Source organism: Neomonachus schauinslandi, chromosome 7 (genome assembly GCF_002201575.2).
Source record: "Neomonachus schauinslandi chromosome 7, ASM220157v2, whole genome shotgun sequence".
Taxonomy (NCBI): Eukaryota; Metazoa; Chordata; class Mammalia; order Carnivora; family Phocidae; genus Neomonachus; species Neomonachus schauinslandi.
In genome coordinates, this window is record NC_058409.1 from 58434914 (window position 1) to 58457039 (window position 22126).

General features: G+C 35.1%; 1 protein-coding gene across 1 annotated transcript in view; it reads left to right on the forward strand.

Moving 5' to 3' along the window:
- The window catches only part of MSH3 (mutS homolog 3), a 178041-nt gene that overhangs the window by 98883 nt on the left and 57032 nt on the right, over positions 1–22126 (forward strand). Inside the window, exons 14-18 of the mRNA XM_044916772.1 lie at positions 178–365; positions 1109–1277; positions 7081–7145; positions 9531–9647; positions 15768–15875. Of these exons, the coding sequence (XP_044772707.1) occupies positions 178–365; positions 1109–1277; positions 7081–7145; positions 9531–9647; positions 15768–15875 (647 nt within the window). The remainder of the gene's footprint in view (positions 1–177; positions 366–1108; positions 1278–7080; positions 7146–9530; positions 9648–15767; positions 15876–22126) is intronic.

Here is a 22126-nt window from a genome sequence, read left to right on the forward strand (position 1 = left end):
AATACTTTATTTCAATTAACTAGTATATAGAGTAAATTAAAATTTTTTTGAATTCTGATTCTAACTTGAAAAAGACCATTAACTAAAAAAGAAAAGACCACTAATTAAAAGACCACTAATTAAACTTCATGTTCATATATCTTACGTTATTTAGCTAAAAAAGATTTCTTTTTTCAGTGTTCTACGCAAGAGTTCTTCTTGATTGTCAAAACCCTGTATCACCTGAAGTCAGAATTTCAAGCATTAATACCTGCTGTTAATTCCCATGTTCGGTCAGACTTGCTCCAGACATTTATTTTAGAGATTCCTGAACTCCTTAGTCCAGTGGAACGTTACTTAAGGATGCTTAATGAACAAGCTGCCAAGTAAGTAGTAGACTCTTAGATTACTGTCACTGCTGGAAAGGAAGAACTAATAGATTTGCCATTTGTTGTATGGATTCATAAGCTTCCCTCGCGGTACTGGTAGACGTTGCATTTGAAATTAGAAATGGGATGGGATGCTAAAGGCTGTCTATGATAGCTGAAAGTAACCCTCTGCCATATAAAACTTAGGCAGTTCATTATCAAGGACAGATAACAGTACTTCTCCAGGTACCAGATGATGAAAAGATAAAGTCCAGGCAGAACAAATAGTAGCAGTTTATTAATTCAAACGTGGGAGTCAGATGGCATCTTACACTTATTTCCTAGATTCCCAGCGGTAGTCTGCGTTATGTTTATAAACCACAGAAGCAAAGTTTTCCTTTACGAGGTAGTCATTTTATAGTTCATCCCACAAAGAACTCTTTTATAAAAGGGGAAGAAAGACAGTATTTACATTCGTGTTTATTTTCTGCATAGGTGAACAACACATATTTAATTTTATCTCTCATTTTCACCACGGGAATCATGAACTTGCAAAATGAAAATGATGTTGGGATAATTTTGTCTATATTCAAAGAAATTAAGAAACCAACCCATAAATACTTAGTGACAGAGCTGGGATTAGAGCCTTGCTTTCCTGATTCCCAACCCTTTAGTATTTATCATGCTGTGAAAAATAATTGATAACTGGTATAGGTAGTATGCTTCAATATATGTATTTGCATTTTTTTTTCATTTTTTAGAACTGGGAATAAAACTGAATTATTCAAAGACCTTACTGACTTCCCTTTAATAAAAAAGAGGAAGGATGAAATTCAAGAAGTTACTGACAAGATCCAAATACATTTACAAGAAATACGAAAAATACTAAAAAATCCTTCTGTACAATATGTAACAGTGTCAGGACAGGAGGTAATGTCAACATACTTTTATTTTGCATTTGTTTATCTCAAGTAGAAAAGCTATTTTAAAATGTAAACAAAAAGCGGCCCTCTTGGCGCAGTGGGCAGCGCGTCAGTCTCATAAAATGTAAACAAAAATCCGAGGATAGGATGAATATTTGTTTGTTTTCAGATTTTCTCTTTTGTTCCTTGGAAATATGATGTAATACTTGTGTTGGTAAGAATTATTTTAATAACAGTTTTTTGTGTGTTTATTTACTTTACTCTCTTGGTAAAATCATGCAATTTAATGTTACATGTGTTTTAATATTATTTGTTGAAATTGTATTATAGAAAATGTGACTCTTGTTAATAATAACTTATAGGATTCATTTACCCTAAATCCAGGAGAGAAAAGTTAGTCTTTGATCTCTGGCCTGCAGATAATGAAATGATAGAAGTGAACCACCTGTGTTGGTTGGATCACACAGTGATTAAAAGGTAGGGTTTCCTTCTGAAGTTAGTAGTATAGCTGCTAGAGAACAAATAGCGAGAAAAAAACAAACAAAAAACCCCAAAACTATAGCGAAAACCTACAATTAGTGAGTCTTCCATGAGCTGATGTAACTGCTGTTCAGATGTGTTTTTTGGCATGCATACTTCAGTTTAAAGTTTGATATTATTAATATCTGAGTGAGAATCAGGAAGTATGCTTTTTAAATGTGGTTGTATCCTTTGGTCTTATTCTGAGTCTTGAGGCATGCTACTTCTATACCTTATGTTTAATAAAATATAGAGAGCCTAACTGAGGGAATTTGAGAAATTCTACTTCGTTAAGATAGCAAATTAGGAAATTTGTGAATAATTTCCATAGGATGGGTGAACATTTTATTCAGGATTTTATTTTTTTTTTAATTTATTTATTCATTTTTATTTGAGAGAGTGAGAGAGAGAGAGAGAGCACACGAGAGGGGGGAGGGTCAGAGGGAGAAGCAGACTCCCTGCTGAGCAGGGAGCCCGATGCGGTACTCGATCCCGGGACTCCAGGATCATGACCTGAGCCGAAGGCAGTCGCTTAACCAACTGAGCCACCCAGGCGCCCTTATTCAGGATTTTAAAAAGCAGATATTTTTCTAGTGGGGAAGAGCTTAATTTCAAATAAAATTTTTAAACATTTGCATTACTTTATATATTTAGCCAAAAGACTGCTGATTTGTATAATTATTTGAAATAAGAAACCCTACAGATTATAATCTTTATTTTAAAGATTTATTTATTTATTTATTTGACAGAGAGAGACATAGCAGGAGAGGGAACACAAGCAGGGGGAGTGGGAGAGGGAGAAGCAGGCTTCCTGCCAAGCAGGGAGCCCGATGTGGGGCTCGATCCCAGGGCCCCAGGATCATGACCTGAGCCGAAGGCAGACGCTTAACGACTGAGCCACCCAGGGGCCCCTATTAAAATATTTATTAATCTTCTGCCATGTAATAGACCATTGATTAAGTCAGTGTATCTTTTGGACTCAAATCTTTTGGCCTCAGGCAGACGTTTCACAATGTATTCCACCTAGAAGTCTATATAACAGAAAAATAATGTGACAATATTTATACTTAGTGGCCCCCCCACCCTCCAGCCAAATATTTAATTTCATCAGTTGGTTTCACTATGCAGTCAGGACCTTTCAAAGGAAACAAGTGACCTTAGTACCACTATTCCAGGCTATTTGTTGAAAATGAGATGATCAAAACTGCTTAATAACATTAATAAAAGATATGTAGTAGAAAGGCGGTTACCTGGTATGACAGTAGGAAAAGGCTGGGTGTGAAGTGCCAGTTCCCCCTTCGTGCTATGTGACCAAGGCAGAATCACCTATGTCGTGAGACTACTCCAAAGACCAATTGAGTTAAAATACGTGAAAGTGCTTTTTAATCATACATTAAAGCCCTATGTAAATGTTATTCATATACTACTACTACTAATATAGTTACCATTTGTCAAGCACTTGATCAGAATGGTGCTAAGCACTTTATGTATATTATTTAACATTTGTAACAACACAGAAAGGGGTTATTCCCATTTTGTAGTGAAGAAAACTGAGGGTTGGAATAGTTAGGTAAGTTACCTAAATCAGAAGCCCAGTCCTGCCTGACTCCAGTCTTTCTACCAATTCCTTATTTCACTCTACTTACAAATATTAACACAAGGATTATCAACATCTTGGGTTTTATTTTATGAAACCCAGACATTTTAGAGCTCATACTATGCAAACTGAAATAAAGCTTAAGTCTTGGAAAGACAGTCCTGGATCCAGCTGGTAGTTTTACAGTAAAAATGGGGAAAACTGATCAGGAATTCATAAGGGATAGTAGATGAGATTTTTTTTTCTTTTTTAAATCAGTGTGGCAGTGAAGTTTAAGAAAAAGCACAGTATGGAGATGAAATAATTGAGTTACAACTAATTAGGGAGGTAAATTATCTTATTCTTTACTTAACCTTTATTAGGTTGAGGTGATGAGTTTGAGGCAAGAAATTTCTTAGTTATTAACTGTGGGATGAATTCTTACTGGTTTTTAAAAACCTATAGAAATTGAATAGTATATTGATTCAGAATCACTTTTACAACATTTTTTTGAGAATTAGTGATTCTATTCAAACCAAATGAGTTCTAGATATTCAGCATTGTTATAGTCAAATTCTCTTTTAAAAAATTGTACTAATGGTATCAGCAAATTATTTAAAGATACTTACAGGACCAAGAACAGACTCCATCGAATATGATTACCTCTGAGAAGTGAGAGAGGAAGGCAGGAAAACCCTTACTTTGTATGTGCTTCTTATTTTATACCCTTCTGTTCTGAAATTTTATAACTTTGTAATAATTTTTTAAAAACCTATTTTAGCAGCCCCATGTAGTACATGGATTTCATTATTATCGGGAAAAATAAGTAGATTGTCAAGCCAGTGATACTTTTGACAACTTTCCTTTTTCACCTCTGTTCTCAGTTTTTATGTACTCATTAGAATACTATAAGCCGGGGCGCCTGGGTGGCTCAGTCGTTAAGCGTCTGCCTTCGGCTCAGATCATGATCCCAGGGTCCTGGGATCGAGCCCTGCATCGGGCTCCCTGCTCGGCGGGAAGCCTGCTTCTACCTCTCCCGCTCCCCCCTCTCCCGCTCCCCCTGCTTGTGTTCCCTCTCTCGCTGTGTCTCTCTCTGTCAAATAAATAAATAAAATCTTAAAAAAAAAAAATACTATAAGCCTTACTGACTGTATTATTTCTGACTCTGAAAGTATTTGTAAGAAAATAATGAAAGCAGAAACTTAGCTCACTGCTTCTGTGATAGTTTTTCTCATATTTTGTGTATATAGAGAATCATCTTTTAACCTTGAATCAAATATGGAGTGGATATGGGGTGATATTTAGATTTGGGGCAGTATTGGTAAGTAGTAGTATTCTTAAGGAAAAGGGAAGAAATATTGGGGGAAAATCTTTAGAAAAAAATTTTATTAATTCACAGCATGCAGCATATCTGAATTCTGCTTAGTGTGTTTAAGATGTGAAAAGCATTCTCTGTTACATCTTACTTCTAAAGAAAAAATACTTGAGAATTCTTGAGAGAGAAGAAAGAAAAGAGGGAGAGTAGGAATGGGTTAAGTGTGGTATTGGAGAAAACAGAGAGCGGTTTCTGGAGTGAATTAAGCAAAGTTAGCAATGATGCAAGCCCAGTGATACGACAGCCTATAGTTTGAGTAACAATATCTGACGTTTAACCAAGATAGAATTGGATCCCAGGAGTATGTGAGAAACTACTAGAACAAATCAAGGCATACTTCTTGCATCAATACCTAAGAAAGTCAGGAACTATAGAGCATGGAAAGGTGCTTGTGAGAATTTTCTAAGATTTCTGAAATATATGTTAATTTCCAATTTTAGTTTCCTTTTCTGTAGCAATAAAGTTTTTTAAAGGCCTTTTCTGCTCATTCTTAGAATGTTTGTGAAAAGAAGCAGAGAGAAAATTTCCTATTCGTTAGGCAGTGTAGAAGAGAAAAAAAAACCTGCTAGTAGATGACAATTCTCAAGAGAAACCCCAGCTGAGAAGAGGACACACAGGACCAGCACCAACTTGAAGAAGTAACCCCAGGGGTGTAACTAGCAGGAGGTCCATGTAGGCCTTCCCAACTCTCACCCTCTTTTCCATCGAGTATTGCCTCTGCATATGGCTTGTTTGAGGAACTGTGGTCCTTAGAGTAGACCCTTGATACTTACAGATTGAACCATTATAGTCCAAACTGTTCCCAGCATGCTCTAAAGGGCCATGATTAGAATGGATCTGTGATGTGTATAAGGTATAAATTTGAATCCAGTGCCCCGTGCTGCGGTGTTATGGCAAATTACTTAAGTAAGCCAGCCTATCTGGCTACCCACTGATCTCACTGAGGCAGTTTTAGCTTCTTTTTCAAAATTTCCACCTTTCCTTACACAGTAACTCTTGTGGAGCTCTGTGTTTTTATAGATCTAGATGTGTCCTTTCCAAGTATTAGTGAGCCACTGCGGCCCTGAATTTTGCTGTTTGCTGCAGGCATAGCTCTTCCCAGAATTATTTTATAAAAAGATCATTATGCTTTTCTTGTAGGACATTTACGAATAATATTTAAGCAGAATTTTTTAGCATGGTCTTAATGTGCTTTTCTTTCTCTTCAATGATATTTATTTTGTGGGTTTTTTTCCTCAGTTACTTTTTGTAGCCGAAGGGAACTTTTTTAGACTTTTGACTCTTCACTATTTAACTGGGTGTAGCAGATTTGAAATTGTATTAATTTCTCTCTATCCAGGAAGACATCATTAGTCCCAAAATTCTTAAAATTAACCAATAATTTCTGTATTATAATGAATGTAAAAACTATATAGAAAAATAAACTCAAAGATAGGCCAATATTATTAATAATATGCATATTATAAATACCAGAAATGTTATAAAACTGGTATGTGTAAAAAAGTTCCTGTGCCATCTCAAAATTAGTGGTAGCCACAGAGCTTCTGGGTTTCCTCCTGTATAAAATAAGTGTTTGTGTGTTTATTCATTTAAATAAAACACTGAATTTTATTCAGTAATATAGGAGAGTGAGCAGGAGGAAGAGATGATATACAACTAATGCTAAAAAGGAAAGGCATGATAGAAGAAATTTATTTCACTTGCTTCCTGATTGATTTCAGAAAAGCTTGCTTGCAGAATACGGCTCTATAAAGATATGGTTCATATGAGTGAAAACTTAAAACACTGATGGGAAGAAATCTCTTCTTCCCTTAATAGCTGAAGAAATCAGTACTTTTTCATGAGGATATTCTTAGAGCACTTGGGCTCTTTGGATAAAAACTATGACAATAAATCTTCTGTTCAGAGTAGGGGATGGGCCATGTCTGAAACTGGTATAGCACATCGTAATTGATATTTTAAAATTGTATGTACTTTGTAAGAACTTCAGTCTTATTACTGAGTATAATGGAATTCTTAATTGGGTACTAATAAATGAAAGAGGCCATTAAAAAAAGAAAAATCGCCACATGTGCACATGACAACGTTATAAACATTAAAGTACCGAGATATATGCTTATTACAAACTTTCGATCAATACATATTGTACTTTATCCCAAGTATTGCAACCCTAATTAATGATATTTGGTTGTGTGGACATATTTGAACTTTCCTATTAACAATACTGGATTTATTTTGCATGTTGAGAGTAGTATTTACTAAATTTATAGCACAATTTTGAGGAAGCTTTAATAATGGTTAATCATTTAAATATCTAATTTTTATTTGTATTTCTTTTAGTTTATGATTGAAGTAAAGAATTCTGCTGTATCTTGTATACCAACTGATTGGGTTAAGGTTGGAAGGTGGGTTTAAAATTACATTTTTTCTTACTAATGTGAATTATGATGTGTATACCTGTATACTACTGGAATGAAGATAACAACATCCTTGACATAAAAAGTAATTCTTTCCCTTTGGTTTTCTTATGGAACTTTTAACCAAAGAAATAATTATTTTAAATATTTTTTATCATTGATTTAAAAATATTTTTTCCAAAGAGTATCTTACTTGTATACATTTGTTTTCCTGTTTTGTAAATTACCATTTTATTCTTACACCTCAGAGTACACTTTAAACACATGAAAAAAAATATTGGGGCATCTTCAGTAATAAGATTAATTTGATTGCTTGAAATTCCTGTTGAGTGCTCTACCTGAAATTTCTTTTAGGAAGCTGAAATTTCATTTTCTGCCTCACTGAGTTCTGCATTTCTTTATTCTTGATGCTTTCCAATGCACATAATTATAACAGTTCTTTATGGCTTCTTTTTTGTAAGTTATTCATGAATTGATGAAAACAAATTAATCAAAAACAGAATTAGAGAACCACATTGAGACTGCCTTTTCTCCTTGATTAGGCATTAATCCCCCAAAGGGGACTCATATAAAGAAGTGGTATTAGCGAAGTATATACTCCTGTGAGTAATATTCTTTGTGAAGTATTTATTGCTACTGTTATTAATATGCTTGCATGAACTTGAGATGAAAATGTTACATTTGTCTAAGTGAGCATAAGAGGGACTAGTATAGTAGCTGGTGTTTATATGAAGGAACTCTGTTAAGGATAAAAGAAAATTTTAACATCTGTGAATGATTATTATTTAATTAAAAGAAAAAAAATAGTATCCATTGCCATTATCAAAGGATTCTGAAGGCACAGTCATGGGTTTCTTTAGCTCTGTTACCATTGGTTTCTTTTTTTTTTTTTCTCCTGTTTACTAGAAGCTGTAGGTGAGATTTGAGTATTGTTGATTTTAGGGGCTGTTTTCTCTCTTCACAGGCTTTCTTTCCTTTATCTACTTTTGTCCTACCTTACAGCTCATGAATTGAAGTATGTTTTACGAAGAGAAATTATTTAAAATTGTACATCTAATTATCTAAGAAACTGAAATGTTTCACTAAATGAATTTTATCAGAAGAGAAAGCTATGATAAATATGTTGGCATAGAAATCTAGATGACATTTCAGAAGCAACACGGAAGGCATAAATCAGTGCCAGCATCTTTTGAACATTCAATGATGTAAATTGAATGAATAAATAAGATGGCTTTGGGGAGGTTCATTGTTATTTTTATATGTCATTTGGCTATTGGAACCTTGACAGGGATAGGTTAGACTATTAGTCAGAATTTGAATATGAAAGGCTCACCCCTGGTCCAATAACTGGCCAAATTAAACTTAATTGGGACAGGAGTTGGGGAGCAAACAAAGAACAGTAATTACACTCTGTCATCACCTGCGTATCACTCAGTCCTGATCTTCTCTTCTCATAGGTCCAATCATAATAGTAATATCAACAGCAGTAGCAATCACCACCTCCACAGAACAACTCCTAACATTGGGTACTAATGACATAGGACATAGGTACTGTGCTAAGCACTATCTTATCCTCTCAACAGTACCTATGAGGTAGATACTGTCATTATTCCCGTTTTATAGATGAGGAAAGGGATGTGTAGAGAAGGTCACTTATATTTGCTTAAGGTTAAATAGGTAGCAAGTAAGTGGTTAGAGATAAAGCCTTGGCCCGGATTTTTTAACTGGGAACCCATGGCATCCTCTTTTGTGCTCTACAGCTTCTTGATGAAGAAACAGACGATACACAAGCCCACAAAAGGAGCATGTCATATTTCTTCCCATCTGGGGCCACTGTGAATCTACAGTTAGATCATGCAACATTCCTCTTCTTTGATTGCCTCCTGAATTAATGCATTGCTATTCTTTGTAATTCTTTATATTTTTCTTTTTTCACTGAAATACATTAATTATACAGAAAAGTGTCAAACATAAAGAGTAATAGGACTTTCATCCATGTACCCAGCTTTGTCAGGACTTACTTGCTTCTGATTTTTAATAAGCAAGCATTTTCATTTAGTGTAATTTAAAGAAAAAAGCTTTCTGCTTATGAAATGGAAATTCTAAACTTTGACTTTGCCATATGGATATAATTTGAAATGCATTTGAGCTCCTGAACAAAGTCCTGTGAACTCCAAGTACTTTATTTACAACAGAGATCTTTGGAATCAATAGAGTTCAGCACCATAATTAAAGAATGTTCTCTGTTTACAGCTATTTACTTTCAAGGTTCATCAGAGAACAATAAATAACTACTTTAATTTTCTGAAGTGATGGCATTAGTGATTTCTTAGTAACCTTGATTTCCTATTTATGTTTCTTCCCCTCTTCTAGCACAAAAGCTGTGAGCCGTTTTCACTCTCCTTTTATTGTAGAAAATTACAGACATCTGAATCAGCTCCGGGAGCAGCTAGTCCTTGACTGCAGTGCTGAATGGCTTGATTTTCTAGAGTGAGTTTACAATGAAAAATATAATCTGACTTTTTGCTATGAGAAATAGACCGGAAAATCTTTCCATCAAAAAGAAAAGTAGAGATTACTGCTTGTGACCTGCCATAAAATAGTTGAGTACATGTGTTCTCTGATTTTATTTTTAATCCATTGAAATGTAAGCTCATCTTAGTCTTTAATGAGAGACCTAAATGTACTTTATTGTTACTGTACCAATATTTAGTTGCTAAGGATGTTTGGTAGAGTCACTTTTTGAAATGCCACCTTGGACTTCCTTTACATTACTTACAAAAAGGCTCTAACATTTTCAGAGTTGGAAAAGAATGGGTTAGTTGCTTTGTTTTTATTATCTCCATTTAATTTTTTTCTTATTTTTCTACATCCTGAATATTTTCTTCCTAACTTTTTATTTTAAAGAATTTTAAATCTGAGAAATTTGAAATAAATACCAATATACTCTTCATCTAGATTTATAAAGTGTTAACATTTCGCCACATTTGTTTTATCTCTCATACTTTTTTCCTGAACCATTTGAAAGTATGATTTAGACATTATAACACTTCACCCCTAAATACTTAATTAAGTGTACATCTAAAACTAAGGACATTCTATTATATAATCTTAAGACTATTATCACATCTGAGAAAAATTATTAATTTTTTTTTTTTAAGATTTTATTTATTGGACAGAGGGAGACACAGTTAGAGAAGGAACACAAACAGGGGCAGAGGGAGAGGGAGAAGCAGGCTTCCCGCTGAGCAGGGAGCCCAACTCGGGGCTTGATCTCAGGACCCTGGGATCATGATCTGAGCTAAAGGCAGACGCTTAACATCTGAGCCACCCGGGTGCCCCAGAAAAATTATTAATTTAAGGAATATTGAGTTTCTCTAATTCTACCCCCTCATTTTTAAATGAAAGCTCTATTCAGCTTTCACATGTTACATTTTATGATGTTTCTTTTGTAGTTGAATCTAGAATAGTCCCTCACCTTTTTGGGTTTTTTTTTAAAGATTTTATTTATTTATTTGAGAGAGAGAACATGAGCAGGGGGAGGTGCAGAGGGAGAAGCAGACTCCACATTGAGCAGGGAGCCTGACAGGGGACTTGATCCCAGGACTCTGGGATCATGAATTGAGCTGAAGGCAGATATTTAACTAACTGAGCCACCCAGGTGCTCCACCTTTTTTGCTTTTTTATGAGATTTTTTTTTTTTGAGGAATCCTTGCCATTGCCTCAAAGAATGTTTCATATCTGGACTTATTAATAGTTATGTGTTCATATTGACAGGGATAAGTCAGTGGTGTACTGGTAAATAAGATGTTAACAGCCAGTTCTTTGGAAGAATAGTAGTGTTTGTGGCGTTTGCTGGTTTCTATAGTGTAAATACGCCTACTGTGGTTGATTTCAAGTTATTGCTGGACTGAAGTTGGGAAGAGAGGTGTACGGTTGACTTTCCTGAGTCCTTAGCTATGAGCCACTCATCTAAGCCCTTTAGGTATATTAGGTCATTATTTCTCACAAGATCTTTGTGACTGAAATATTATCACCCCCAATTGACAAATGAATAAATTGAGATACAGAAGTAAGAAGTAAGTTGCCTACATTGGGTTGGAGCCAAGGTTCAATGCAGGGTGCACAAAGATATTAAGTGACAGTTCTTAAAAGGTAGTTGGTACCATTTTTTTGCCCAGAGGAGTCTTGAATTAGAGCATTAGAAACACATTCTAATTTACTTATCCTGAATCTTCTGAGGTTATCTTAACTCTGAATCTTGGACCCAGGGATAGAAACTTGGTATATTCATTTCCTTTTCCAATTCGCTTTCAGTTTCCCATTTTAAGGGTCTTTAGGGCCCTTGAGTCTCAAATTCTCCTGGTTTTCCCCTTAGAAATATCACTGAGAGGTGCCTGGCTGGCTCAGTTGGTAGAGCGTGCGACTCTTGATCTTGAGGTTGTGAGTTAGAGCCCCATGCTGGGTGTAGAGATTACTTAAAAAAAAAAAAAGTATCACTGAGACATGAAAATTGGATGAAAATTAGTCCTTTCAAGCTTCAAGGGCCACATTCTAGGGTTCTGGGATTGGGTGAGATGATACATATTCTCTCTGTTCATAGTATACAAGATTTTACAGATCTGGTTTATGTTCTCATTGTCGTTATTCTAAGACTAAAGATAAAGTTCAGATCTCTCAGGCCGAAAACTTCGGCATTGTCCCCTTTTGTCCCTTTATCTTTTATCAAATTCCTGTTTGTCTTTTCCCTTTGCAATGTATCTTTGATTTGCCCCTTCTCTGTTCTGTTCTAGCACCCCATTATTTCTGTGTATTATTCTTCCTGTATCAGCTCTTTGCCTTCTACCAAATTAACCCAGGAGAATTCAGCTTTCATCATACTACCCCTTTGAGTGAGGTGACATTAAATACAGCATCACAGAAGAATATGATACTCATGTTGTATTGCTAAGTGAAAAAAGAATGCAGAACAGTATTGAAGGATGATGCAGTTCTGTGTAAATTCACATACATGCACAGCATACAAATCTTTTTATCTGTCTTTAAAAGATTATTTGAGAGAGAGAGCATGCACGCATGCGCAAGTGGGGGAGGGCAGAGGGAGAGAATCCCCAAGCAGACTCCCCACAGAGTGCAGAGCCCTTTGTAGAGCTTGATCTCATGACCCATGAGATCATGACCTGAGCCAAAACCAAGAGTTGGACCAAGCTCAACCTACTAAGCCACACAGGGTGCCCCTAAATCTTTTTATTTTAAAAGATTAAATGTATATATTCCATTACTGTATTATCAGTATGCTTATTGGTCATTTGTATACCTTTTCTGGAGAAATGTCTTCATATATATATCCTCAAATATTAACTGATTACTTCTGGATGGTGAGATTACTGGAGATTTTAATTTACTTTGCAAATACATGGTATCAAAAGTGTCTTTAATGTACTTACATTACTTTCAAAAATAAGAAGAATACATTAATGGTTTTATCTAAAAAAATAATATTGGCTGAATTTTTGCTAGAGCTTTTAAAAGCAGCTAGAGCCCCCACTTGAGAACAACATTGATTGTAATGTACAGTATTTATTAAGGTGCCAGATGGTATGAATATGATGTCATTTTAAAAAATGATTAACCTCAGTGAACCTGACGTCAGAGGATTGAATACCAGCTATACACATATATTTGTCTCTTATTGAGATACTAACCATTATACATTAGTCATACTACTTTTGATCAAAATATTGCAAGAAATCAAGGCTGTAAGAAACTCTAAATGGAATTTTCTCTGAAAAAATGTGTCTCTTCATCTGTATTCCTAGAAGATGGGCTGTGGATGTTGAATAATCTTCTTGATTGGAGATTTTTTTAAAATTGAATTATAATGTCTCTTGTGCAGTAGGTTAAATATTTTAGAAATAAATTTGCAAATAAAAAATAAAATATTTTCCTTTTTTGTTGATTTTACATGTCATTGGGCAACATCTGATGGTAGACTGTCCTAACAGCTTTAGAACCCAAGTACCTTAATCTTAATTTTTCCTGTGGATGTGGCAGTATCTTTTGACCAGAGATTAAATCATAGTACTTTGGCTTCATCTTTAAGTTGGTTGGTGGCTTAGTGATAAAGTTGCCTGTTGTGACATAAACCCAGTCTTATCAGATTGTTATTTGAATTGCCCATTTTTTAGCTTGTTATTTTTCTAGGTATGGGTAATCTTTTTGAAATTTGGCAAAGTATAGCAAATGGACAAAGATCAAGAAGTCAAACAAGACTTCCTAGGTTATGATGATGATGTTAAAGGTTTATGATAGTGTTTCATTTTATTCACACATCTTATTTATATAATTGACATGAGAAAGAACATTATTGTCTTTATCAAAATAATTACCTTATCTCTCTCTGCCTTTTCTTTTTTCTTATTTTTTTAACCAAAATGGTACGCACTGAGAGCTATGTCACTCATTTCAATCCCAGACACTAGAATATCATTAGGGACAGTTACCCTCAACCTAAGGCTCCTAGATAGTAGCAAATTAATTAGGGTCTTGGTGGCCTGGACAAGAGCTGAGAAGCAGGGAGTGAGAGTGAAGAAAAAATGAGAGTTATTTAGTGCCAAAGATACTTTGATACTCATATTCCAGAGAGGCAAGAGGAGAGACACCAAATGTGGCCACTCTCTGGGAAAACAGAGTGCCAGGATAGGAAGGACCAGATGGGTCAGTAATTAGAACAGGGACAGAACGCAGCACAGTCCAACAGATAAACCAGTGGTCAGATCTAAAACTGAAGTCAGACCAGGAATGACAAGGCATGATCACTGGGCAGTCACTCAGAAGTGTTAGGTCCACGTAGCATGTGGCATCTTCACAATGGAGTGAGTCATTTTTAAGGTGGCAACTGAGCATTGTCTGTCTGATGCCAGGGGCCAGTCTCCTTTGTGTTTGGGATTTTGCACAGACTCTTACCACTGTTAGTGGGATTCTTGCTTGTGTTGATGAACCTTAATTCAGTGAGAAATAGGTAAATTATATTTATTATGTTCTATCTATTCAGATAAAAAGGTATAAAATATACTATAAATATATTTTCTAATTCATAACGTTAACACAAAAATAAAAATGGGTGCTTAAAATGTTGCTTCTGTTATGTGGAAAAGTCATTTGCATGGAATACCTTATAATATTACTAGAAAAATCATATTACATATTCTAAAAAATCAAGATAATGATAATATAGGAATAACTGATCACATAATAGCTTAATCTGAATATCCTTTTCAAGCTAGGAAGCATTCTAAAACTTTTGGATTTAAGAAGCAGATTAAATCTCAAAGTTTCTGAAACCCATAATACAACAGAGAAATCTTTTTTTTTTTTTAAAGATTTTATTTATTTATTTGACAGATAGTGAGAGCAGGAACACAAGCAGGGGGAGTGGGAGAGGAAGAAGCAGGCTTTCTGCCGAGCAGGGAGCCCGATGCGGGACTCGATCCCAGGACCCTGGGATCATGACCTGAGCCGAAGGCAGCCGCTTAACGACTGAGCCACCCAGGCGCCCAGAGAGAAATCATTTTTAAGAGAAGAATTCAGCCTAATATTCTACTTTGGTGGGAATCTTCTTTGAAAGGATGTAAGGGATACCTATGATGTGAAATAATGGAATAATTTGGGGCACCTGGGTGGCATGGTTGGGTGTTTGACTCTTGGTTTCGGCTCAGGTCATGATCTCAGGGTCATGAGATCTGCGTCGGGCTCTGTGCTCTGTGGGGAGTCTGCTTGAGATTCTCTCTCTCCCTGCCCCTTCTGCTTGTGCTCTCATGCTCTCTAAAATAAGTAAGTCTTTAAAAAATAAAGGAAATAATGGAATAATTTAAACAATAAAAAAAGGAAAGCGCTTGCCTACATTCCTATATGTTTTCTGAATAAGTCTTTCAATAAAAGTCTTTTAAGCCTTTAGATCACAAGTGATTTAATTAGCCAAAGATTTGAGGCAGTGATCATTATCTTTTTAAAATAAATCTAAAATTTAATTTATATATGTATTATTAATAAGATAACTGAAGATCACTGAAAAAAAGTACTTTATTTGCTTGCTTTTAATGAAATTTATTACAATGTCTACTGCATGTCAAAGTTATGGGCTAGATGTTGGAGCTAATAATGATAGGAAAATCAGACGAACATGGACCCTACCATCGAGAACCTTCCAGTTCAGTGTGAGAGAAAGATACTGAAACTATTAATCCTAGTTTGGATGATGCTATGAAGGAGAACCACAAAGGCAAGCTGAGCCACCTGGGTAGTTCATGTTAATTTAAGCTGAATGAAAATGATCACTACATTTGTGTTAATTATGTTAAAGTTGACGTGTCATGGTCAAATGAAATGTGCAATACAGTATTAATAGTAGACATCTTTATATAGAAGCCTCAGTAATCAAGTTATATTAAACTGAGAAGTCGTCTGGAGTAATATCCATGTTTCTTAACTGTTAGGTATCTCTGGTTATTTTGTTTATGCTCATCTTAGCTAATAAAGCGATCGCGTATTGTGCAGCTTTTACAGATCTAAGAAATCAATGTGTTCACCTTTTTGTTGTTGCTTCTGTAGGAATTTCAGTGAACATTATCACTCCTTGTGTAAAGCAGTACATCACCTAGCAACTATTGACTGCATTTTCTCTCTAGCCAAGGTCGCTAAGCAAGGAGATTACTGCAGGTAATGTATTTTTTAACTCCCCCCTCCTTTTCAGTGCTTTAGATCAGATGGCATTATCCCATTACTTTTAGTGTTTTTATTATAAAATATTAAAATATGCAGATACGTTGGATTCTTGGTAAAGCTGAATGTCATACACACATGGCTTGATTTAAAATTAACAAATTCCTTTCTTGCTTGCTCTGTCTTTGAGTACAATGAAAGCAGATGTTCACAATAACTCTAGAGGTGAGTGTTATATATTTCAATTTTTAAGTTTATGTGGGTGACATTTTTTTAAAGGCGTAATCCTTTCATTTGTTAGCTTTGACTTGAACACTTTGTAATATATTTCATTTTATAAGTCTCATTTAAATGCCAACTAAATCAGATGTGGATGAGACTGAATGTGTGATCCATTTCGAGACAGTGTCTCTATTGCTATCAAATTGCTCTTCGTTAAGTCTAAAACCTTAGGCTTGAGCCAAATCTTTGGCTCATTGCTCTGCTTTCCAGGCCCACTGCGTAGGGATTCCCACCTTCCAGACCGACTGGGGCAGCAGTCTTGTTCCTGTAGCTTTGCGGGGCCAAGGTTGGGCCCCCAGAGCTCTAGGCCATATTGCCCCTTTGGTGGCCCTGTGCCTGGGCCCCGCCCCTGAGGTAGTTCTTTCTGGTAGTCCCATGTCTGCTGATGCCCTGTGCCTGGTGTGCTTTCTGGTAGTCCCACGTCTGCTGATGCTGATGCCCTGTGGCTCTCCCGGGCTGGAATTTTGTACTGGTGGCTCTGTGGGTCTGGAGAGCTTTGCCCATTTGTGGTCTGGCTCTCTGTGGGCTCTTTTTATAAAACCACTAGCCCATTCACGAGGGCTCTGCCCTTATGAACTAGTTAATCACCTTCCAAGGGCTTTACCCCCAATACCATCACATTAGGTTTCATATGAATTTGGGAGAGGACACAAACATTCACTCTGTAGCACAAAGCCTATTTTTTCATATACTTAAGGAAATTTAAGGGAATATTTAACTCACTGGCTTATTATGAGTTCTAAAAAGAAAACATGGAAGTGATACTGCCTGTCAGTGCTTTGGTATACAGAGTTCGTTATGTTTGAGAGGATATGTTCTGCTGTTCATACTTCTTTCATGTTTTCTCTAGTTTGTGCCGAATATGTTTTTTTTTAACATTTAAATGTTCTCTTTATACCTAGCATAATACCCATAGTGGATGTTAAAAAATAGTTTTTTTATTGTAAAGCATTTATTTATTTATGGGAGAAGAGTTGCAGGAATTGGCTACCCCAGTTTTAGATGAAAATGTACTTAGTTTGCTGTTTTGTTTCATTTTGTTTTGCTACCCATTTATGTATGGAGTGATCTACTGTACTGTGCACAATGGTTTTGTTTAAAATAGGCTCTTTTATGGGCGCCTGGGTGGCTCAGTCTTTAAGCCTCTGCCTTTGGCTCAGGTTATGGTCCTAGGGTCCTGGGATCGAGCCCCACATCGGGCTCCCTGCTCAGCGGGAAGCCTGCTTGCTTCTCCCTCCCCCACTCCCCCTGCTTGTGTTCCCTCTCTCACTGTGTCTCTGTCAAATAAAAAAATAAAAAATAAAATAAAATAGGTTCTTTGCGTTTTTATTATTACTCAGTTTCTTTTCACATCAGAGGACTTTGAAAATTTTGTGCAATTTATCATTCATGAAAATGAGATCTGTAAATGTACTCTAGTTGAATCTAGTTCTGGGAGAATAAGAGTCTATCTTCCGTTGACTCGATTCCTTCCTTATGTACTGTGATCTTAGTAGGACTTCTTTCTTGGTGCACAAGGTTTGTGCAGCTAACTTTTCCTAATGGATTTGTGAATTAAGCAGAGGATCAGCTACAATCTGTACACTTGGTGATGTTTTCACACAAAGCTCTTTCCACTGAAAAATACTGATGCCTGGTTTCTCTCTTCCTGCACTTCTTCAAGTGGCCTTTTGCCATTTGCTGCTGCAGCAGCTAGTAAGAACAGAAGAACCATGTCTGTGGGCTTGTGGTTTATATTACATCATATTTAAGTGTTCGTATTTGTATGTGCGTATATACCAATTTGTAAGCCTAAACATACATATATATTACACATAATATGTAATTTAAAGTAATACATGATTTTCAGGGCATTATAATAACCAGAATCTAGCTTTGATATCAGAAGGTCTGGTTCTAGCCCATCCTCTGTCACTGATTAGCTGTGTACTCTTGTTTAAATCTCAAGTATTCATATATAAAATTGCAAGAAGTTATGAATTAGTAAATGGGATGAATTTTACAGTTGTAGGTATTTCTTATTGAGAGCTAGTTTTGGCAAAATCTCTGAGTGAAAATGCATCCCTTATTATGTCACTATAAAACTATGATTAATTTGTAGACTCATCAGAGATTTAACAAACATTTTGAGTATCTACAATATTCAAGTTTGGTCCTAAATTTTTCATTTTGGGGCTTCTGCTTATTTACTTCAGTACATTTACTAAGAGACCCCTTGATCTGCAAGTAAAATTTGAACTGTTTTTTAGGCATATCCTTTGGAGTGTAGACTTTGGATCAGACAGGCTAGGCTTGGTTATTTGGCAGCTGACCTTAAGCAAGTTACTTAACCTCTCTGATCCTCAGTTTCTGCATTAACAGAGTACCTACCTCTCAGAGTTGTTGTACAAATTAAATGAGATAAAGCTATATTAAACTTCTAAGCAGAACCAGACAGACGATAAGAACTTAGTAAATAGCAGATAATATTATTCAAAGATATTTATTCAAAAATCAGAAGGAATTAAGTAAAAAAAAAGTATTTTAAAAATTGTTTTAATAGAAATATCTAAACTTAAGGGTTGTTAGAATCTTTCATACCCTTAATAATTTATTCTTTAAAAATCATTTTTAGTTCTCTGCCAGTTCTCAATCTTACCTGTCTCTTTGAACATGATAAGCATCGTTATCTTAAAGTCTGTGTCTGGTAATTCAAATATCTGGAATTCTTGTGGGTCTGTTTCTATTGCTTGTTGTTTTTGTTCATTTCCATTCTTAGATCTTTTTGAATTCCTGATTGTTTTGATTACATTATGAGCATTGTATTTGCAGAATCATTATAGAAATAATTTGATATTATATTTCACCTAAAAGAGTCACATTTGCTTCTATCAGGCATCTTAAGACACTAATAATAATCTGGCATCACTTAATCTGTATCAGGTCTTGAGGTGACTCAAAGATTCAAAGGTTGCCATTATTACTTCAAATGTGTTTCTCTGCCTGGTGTGCAGCCCATTGGTGTCTCAGTCCAGAGCCAAGCTGTTCATAGTGCTTTCCCTTAGTGATTCCCTTAGGAATCCACAGACACAGTCCCTGGGTCTCTGTCCTGCCCCAGGTCCTGGCCAGCTAATTCCTTGCTTTCTTGTTAGTTATCAGATACCATCAGGTAACTGTTTTCTATACTTTATCTAACTTTCCTATTTGGCCTCAGTAGGATTGTTCCAACTGATATATTCTTTCACGAAGACAACTTCAGGAAATATTTCACATGCTAAAATACTTTCCAAATTGGATACTATATGTTAAGAAAAATCCACCTGAATATTTTTAAATGAAAAATCATGCTATAAAGTTCAAGGAATATAATCAACTTCTCTCTCTCTCTCTCTTTTTTTTTTTTTAGCAGAAATAAAATTGAGTGTAAATAGCCATGAAATAAGAAACTTTTAACTAAAATGCATTTTAAGCTAGTATTTAAGTATCTGAAACTTATATCTTTTTTTCCCTTAGATTTCCAGCTTGTTTAAAGATTTTAGTGCATTTGAGCTATTGCACTTAGTTCAAATTGATTGTTTGGCTGCGTAATTGCAGTCTTTTCTTCCTAAATGCTCTTAGGACATTTTATTCACTGTAGCCTAACCTTGAGACAGAAGTTCTTATTCTAAGTCTTTCTATCCATTTTTTGTTCTGGATGTTATATTGTTTTACTAATTACGTTCTGTTTCCCTGAGGCATTTAAAGGAGAAAGATGCAATTTCAAAAATATAAAATAAATTTGTTCAAGTTTAATGTTTCATTCTTTCCAGGCAGCATCTAAATTTCCTCAGCTCTTCTTAAATGCCATATCATCAACATGATTTTCATATCCTTCTTGCTATAACTATCCTAATCTCGTGCATCATCTCATCTCTCCAAATTATGATTTGCTTCTCATTCCACCAGGAAGTGTTTTGTCATTATATAATTTTGATAGCAACAGAGTAAGTCAGTGTCGATTTTAGAGCAGAACAGATCACTCAAAATTTTATTCTAAAGTGAAAACCTTCCTGGGAAATCATATCAGTGTCATGAATAATGATCTATTGATCTCACTTGGCAGAACACCTAGGATTTTATTTTAAAACTGATATTACTTGCAGATGCTTTCACTTTTTATAGTAAGTTTATAATGCACCTATATAAAAATCCTATCTTTAGAATTAAACTTTGAAATTAAAAAAAAAATATCCTTTTCCTGTCATTTTAAAAGTCTCTTTCCAGTGGATAATTTTAAATTACTCAGAAGGTACTTTATTTTCTTTGAGAAATGTGAGTGTACATACTTGGGGTTTTGTAAGCCAGATATATTTAAGGAAAAGGATTTAAGTATTTAGGGAAGTAGTATTTCTTAGCCTTATGAATAAGGTCAGAAATGTGCTTATATGTGAAAAGTTCTGAGTCAAAGTATTTAGTTATCAATGAGTGCAAGTTAACATGATTCGAGAACACTATTCACCCAACACATTGTCAGAAATTAGAAAATTAGATAATACCTACTTCAGGTGAAGGTATGAAAAAACAAAGTCAACTTTCATATCCTGCTGGTGGGAAGATAAACTGATACAATATTTCTATGTGTTAAAATAAAAAGTATGCATACCCTATGACTTAGAAAGTCCGCTTCAGGAATTTACTCTAGCTTAAGAAACATTTGTCCGTATGCACATGGACATATATATAAGATTGTTGATTGCAGTATTGTTTATAACAGTGAAAATCTAGACACAGTCTAAATGTTGGACAGTGGAGAACAACTGACTTATCTATGCAGCAGCTTCAAAAGAATGCTGAAGATATGACAAGAAATGATCCTAAGTCTTCAGTATAGCATACCATCAGGGTCCTTTGGACCTAATTTCAGTTTTTGAGTTTCTTAAAGGTCTTTTAAAGAACAAAGAGAAAATTCATTTTTTTTTTTTAAAGGAGAATAAAATTCTGTCTTGCATTTACCATATGGGTCCATTGGACCCTTTTATAAATCTAAGATGCACTTTGGGATCTTTAATGATTTTTGTCTTTTCTATATCTGGAACATCTTGCTATTTCGTCATCCTAAGAATTAGTTTATTATTGTTTATCAATTATTTCTACTAAAAAGTCTAAATATAAGAAAACTAGAGGGTGATGATGCAAAGGTAAGATAAAAATCACTACCACACCATCCTTCATTGTTCTGATTGTATTGCCCAAAGTGCTGCATCGTCCTTCAGAAAGTTATAAAAGACTGGAAATAGCACTGTTGTAGTCTAACTACAACAGTTATTATAACTGTTATAGTTATAATTAATTAATTTCTATTAATGTAGTGATTAACTTTCACACATTGTAACTATTGTTTCTAACTTTCACTGAGCATAGTTGAGAAGTCTGAATTTTTAAATTTTTCACCCATAATAGCAAAGAGGACAAAAGTGACAGAAGACATATCACAATTATCAGATTAATCAGAAGATGAATGTGAAGAGAAAGATAGCAGTGCTCTAGATACTACCAATGATGATATTTCTTGTATAAACAAAATCTCAGATCATAAGTGTTCAGGTGACAGTATCCTAGATGAATTTTCCCAAACTCAAGAATCAGTGTGCGAATGATGTATTTCCAAGGACAAAATGAAATGTGTTCTTCTCCAGTTAGTTATTCCATAGGCAGCACACATCATGCAATATTTGGTGGCAAGAACCTGAACCATCCTGTTTTGCTAAAAGGATATGTAGTGGTTTCTTTTGCCTTTATGATGATTGTGCACTAAAGTTTGCTTGATACTCTTTGTAAGTCCACAGGTTCTGAAGGGAGGAGATTGAAAGAAAATAGATGATGTGAAATAAAAATATTGATTTGATCAACTATTCTAATTTGGTATTTATAAATATAAAACTGAAAATGTTTTGCAGTTGTGGAGCGAAGAAGATGGCTGTCCTCAACATAATGATAGGCTTTCGAAG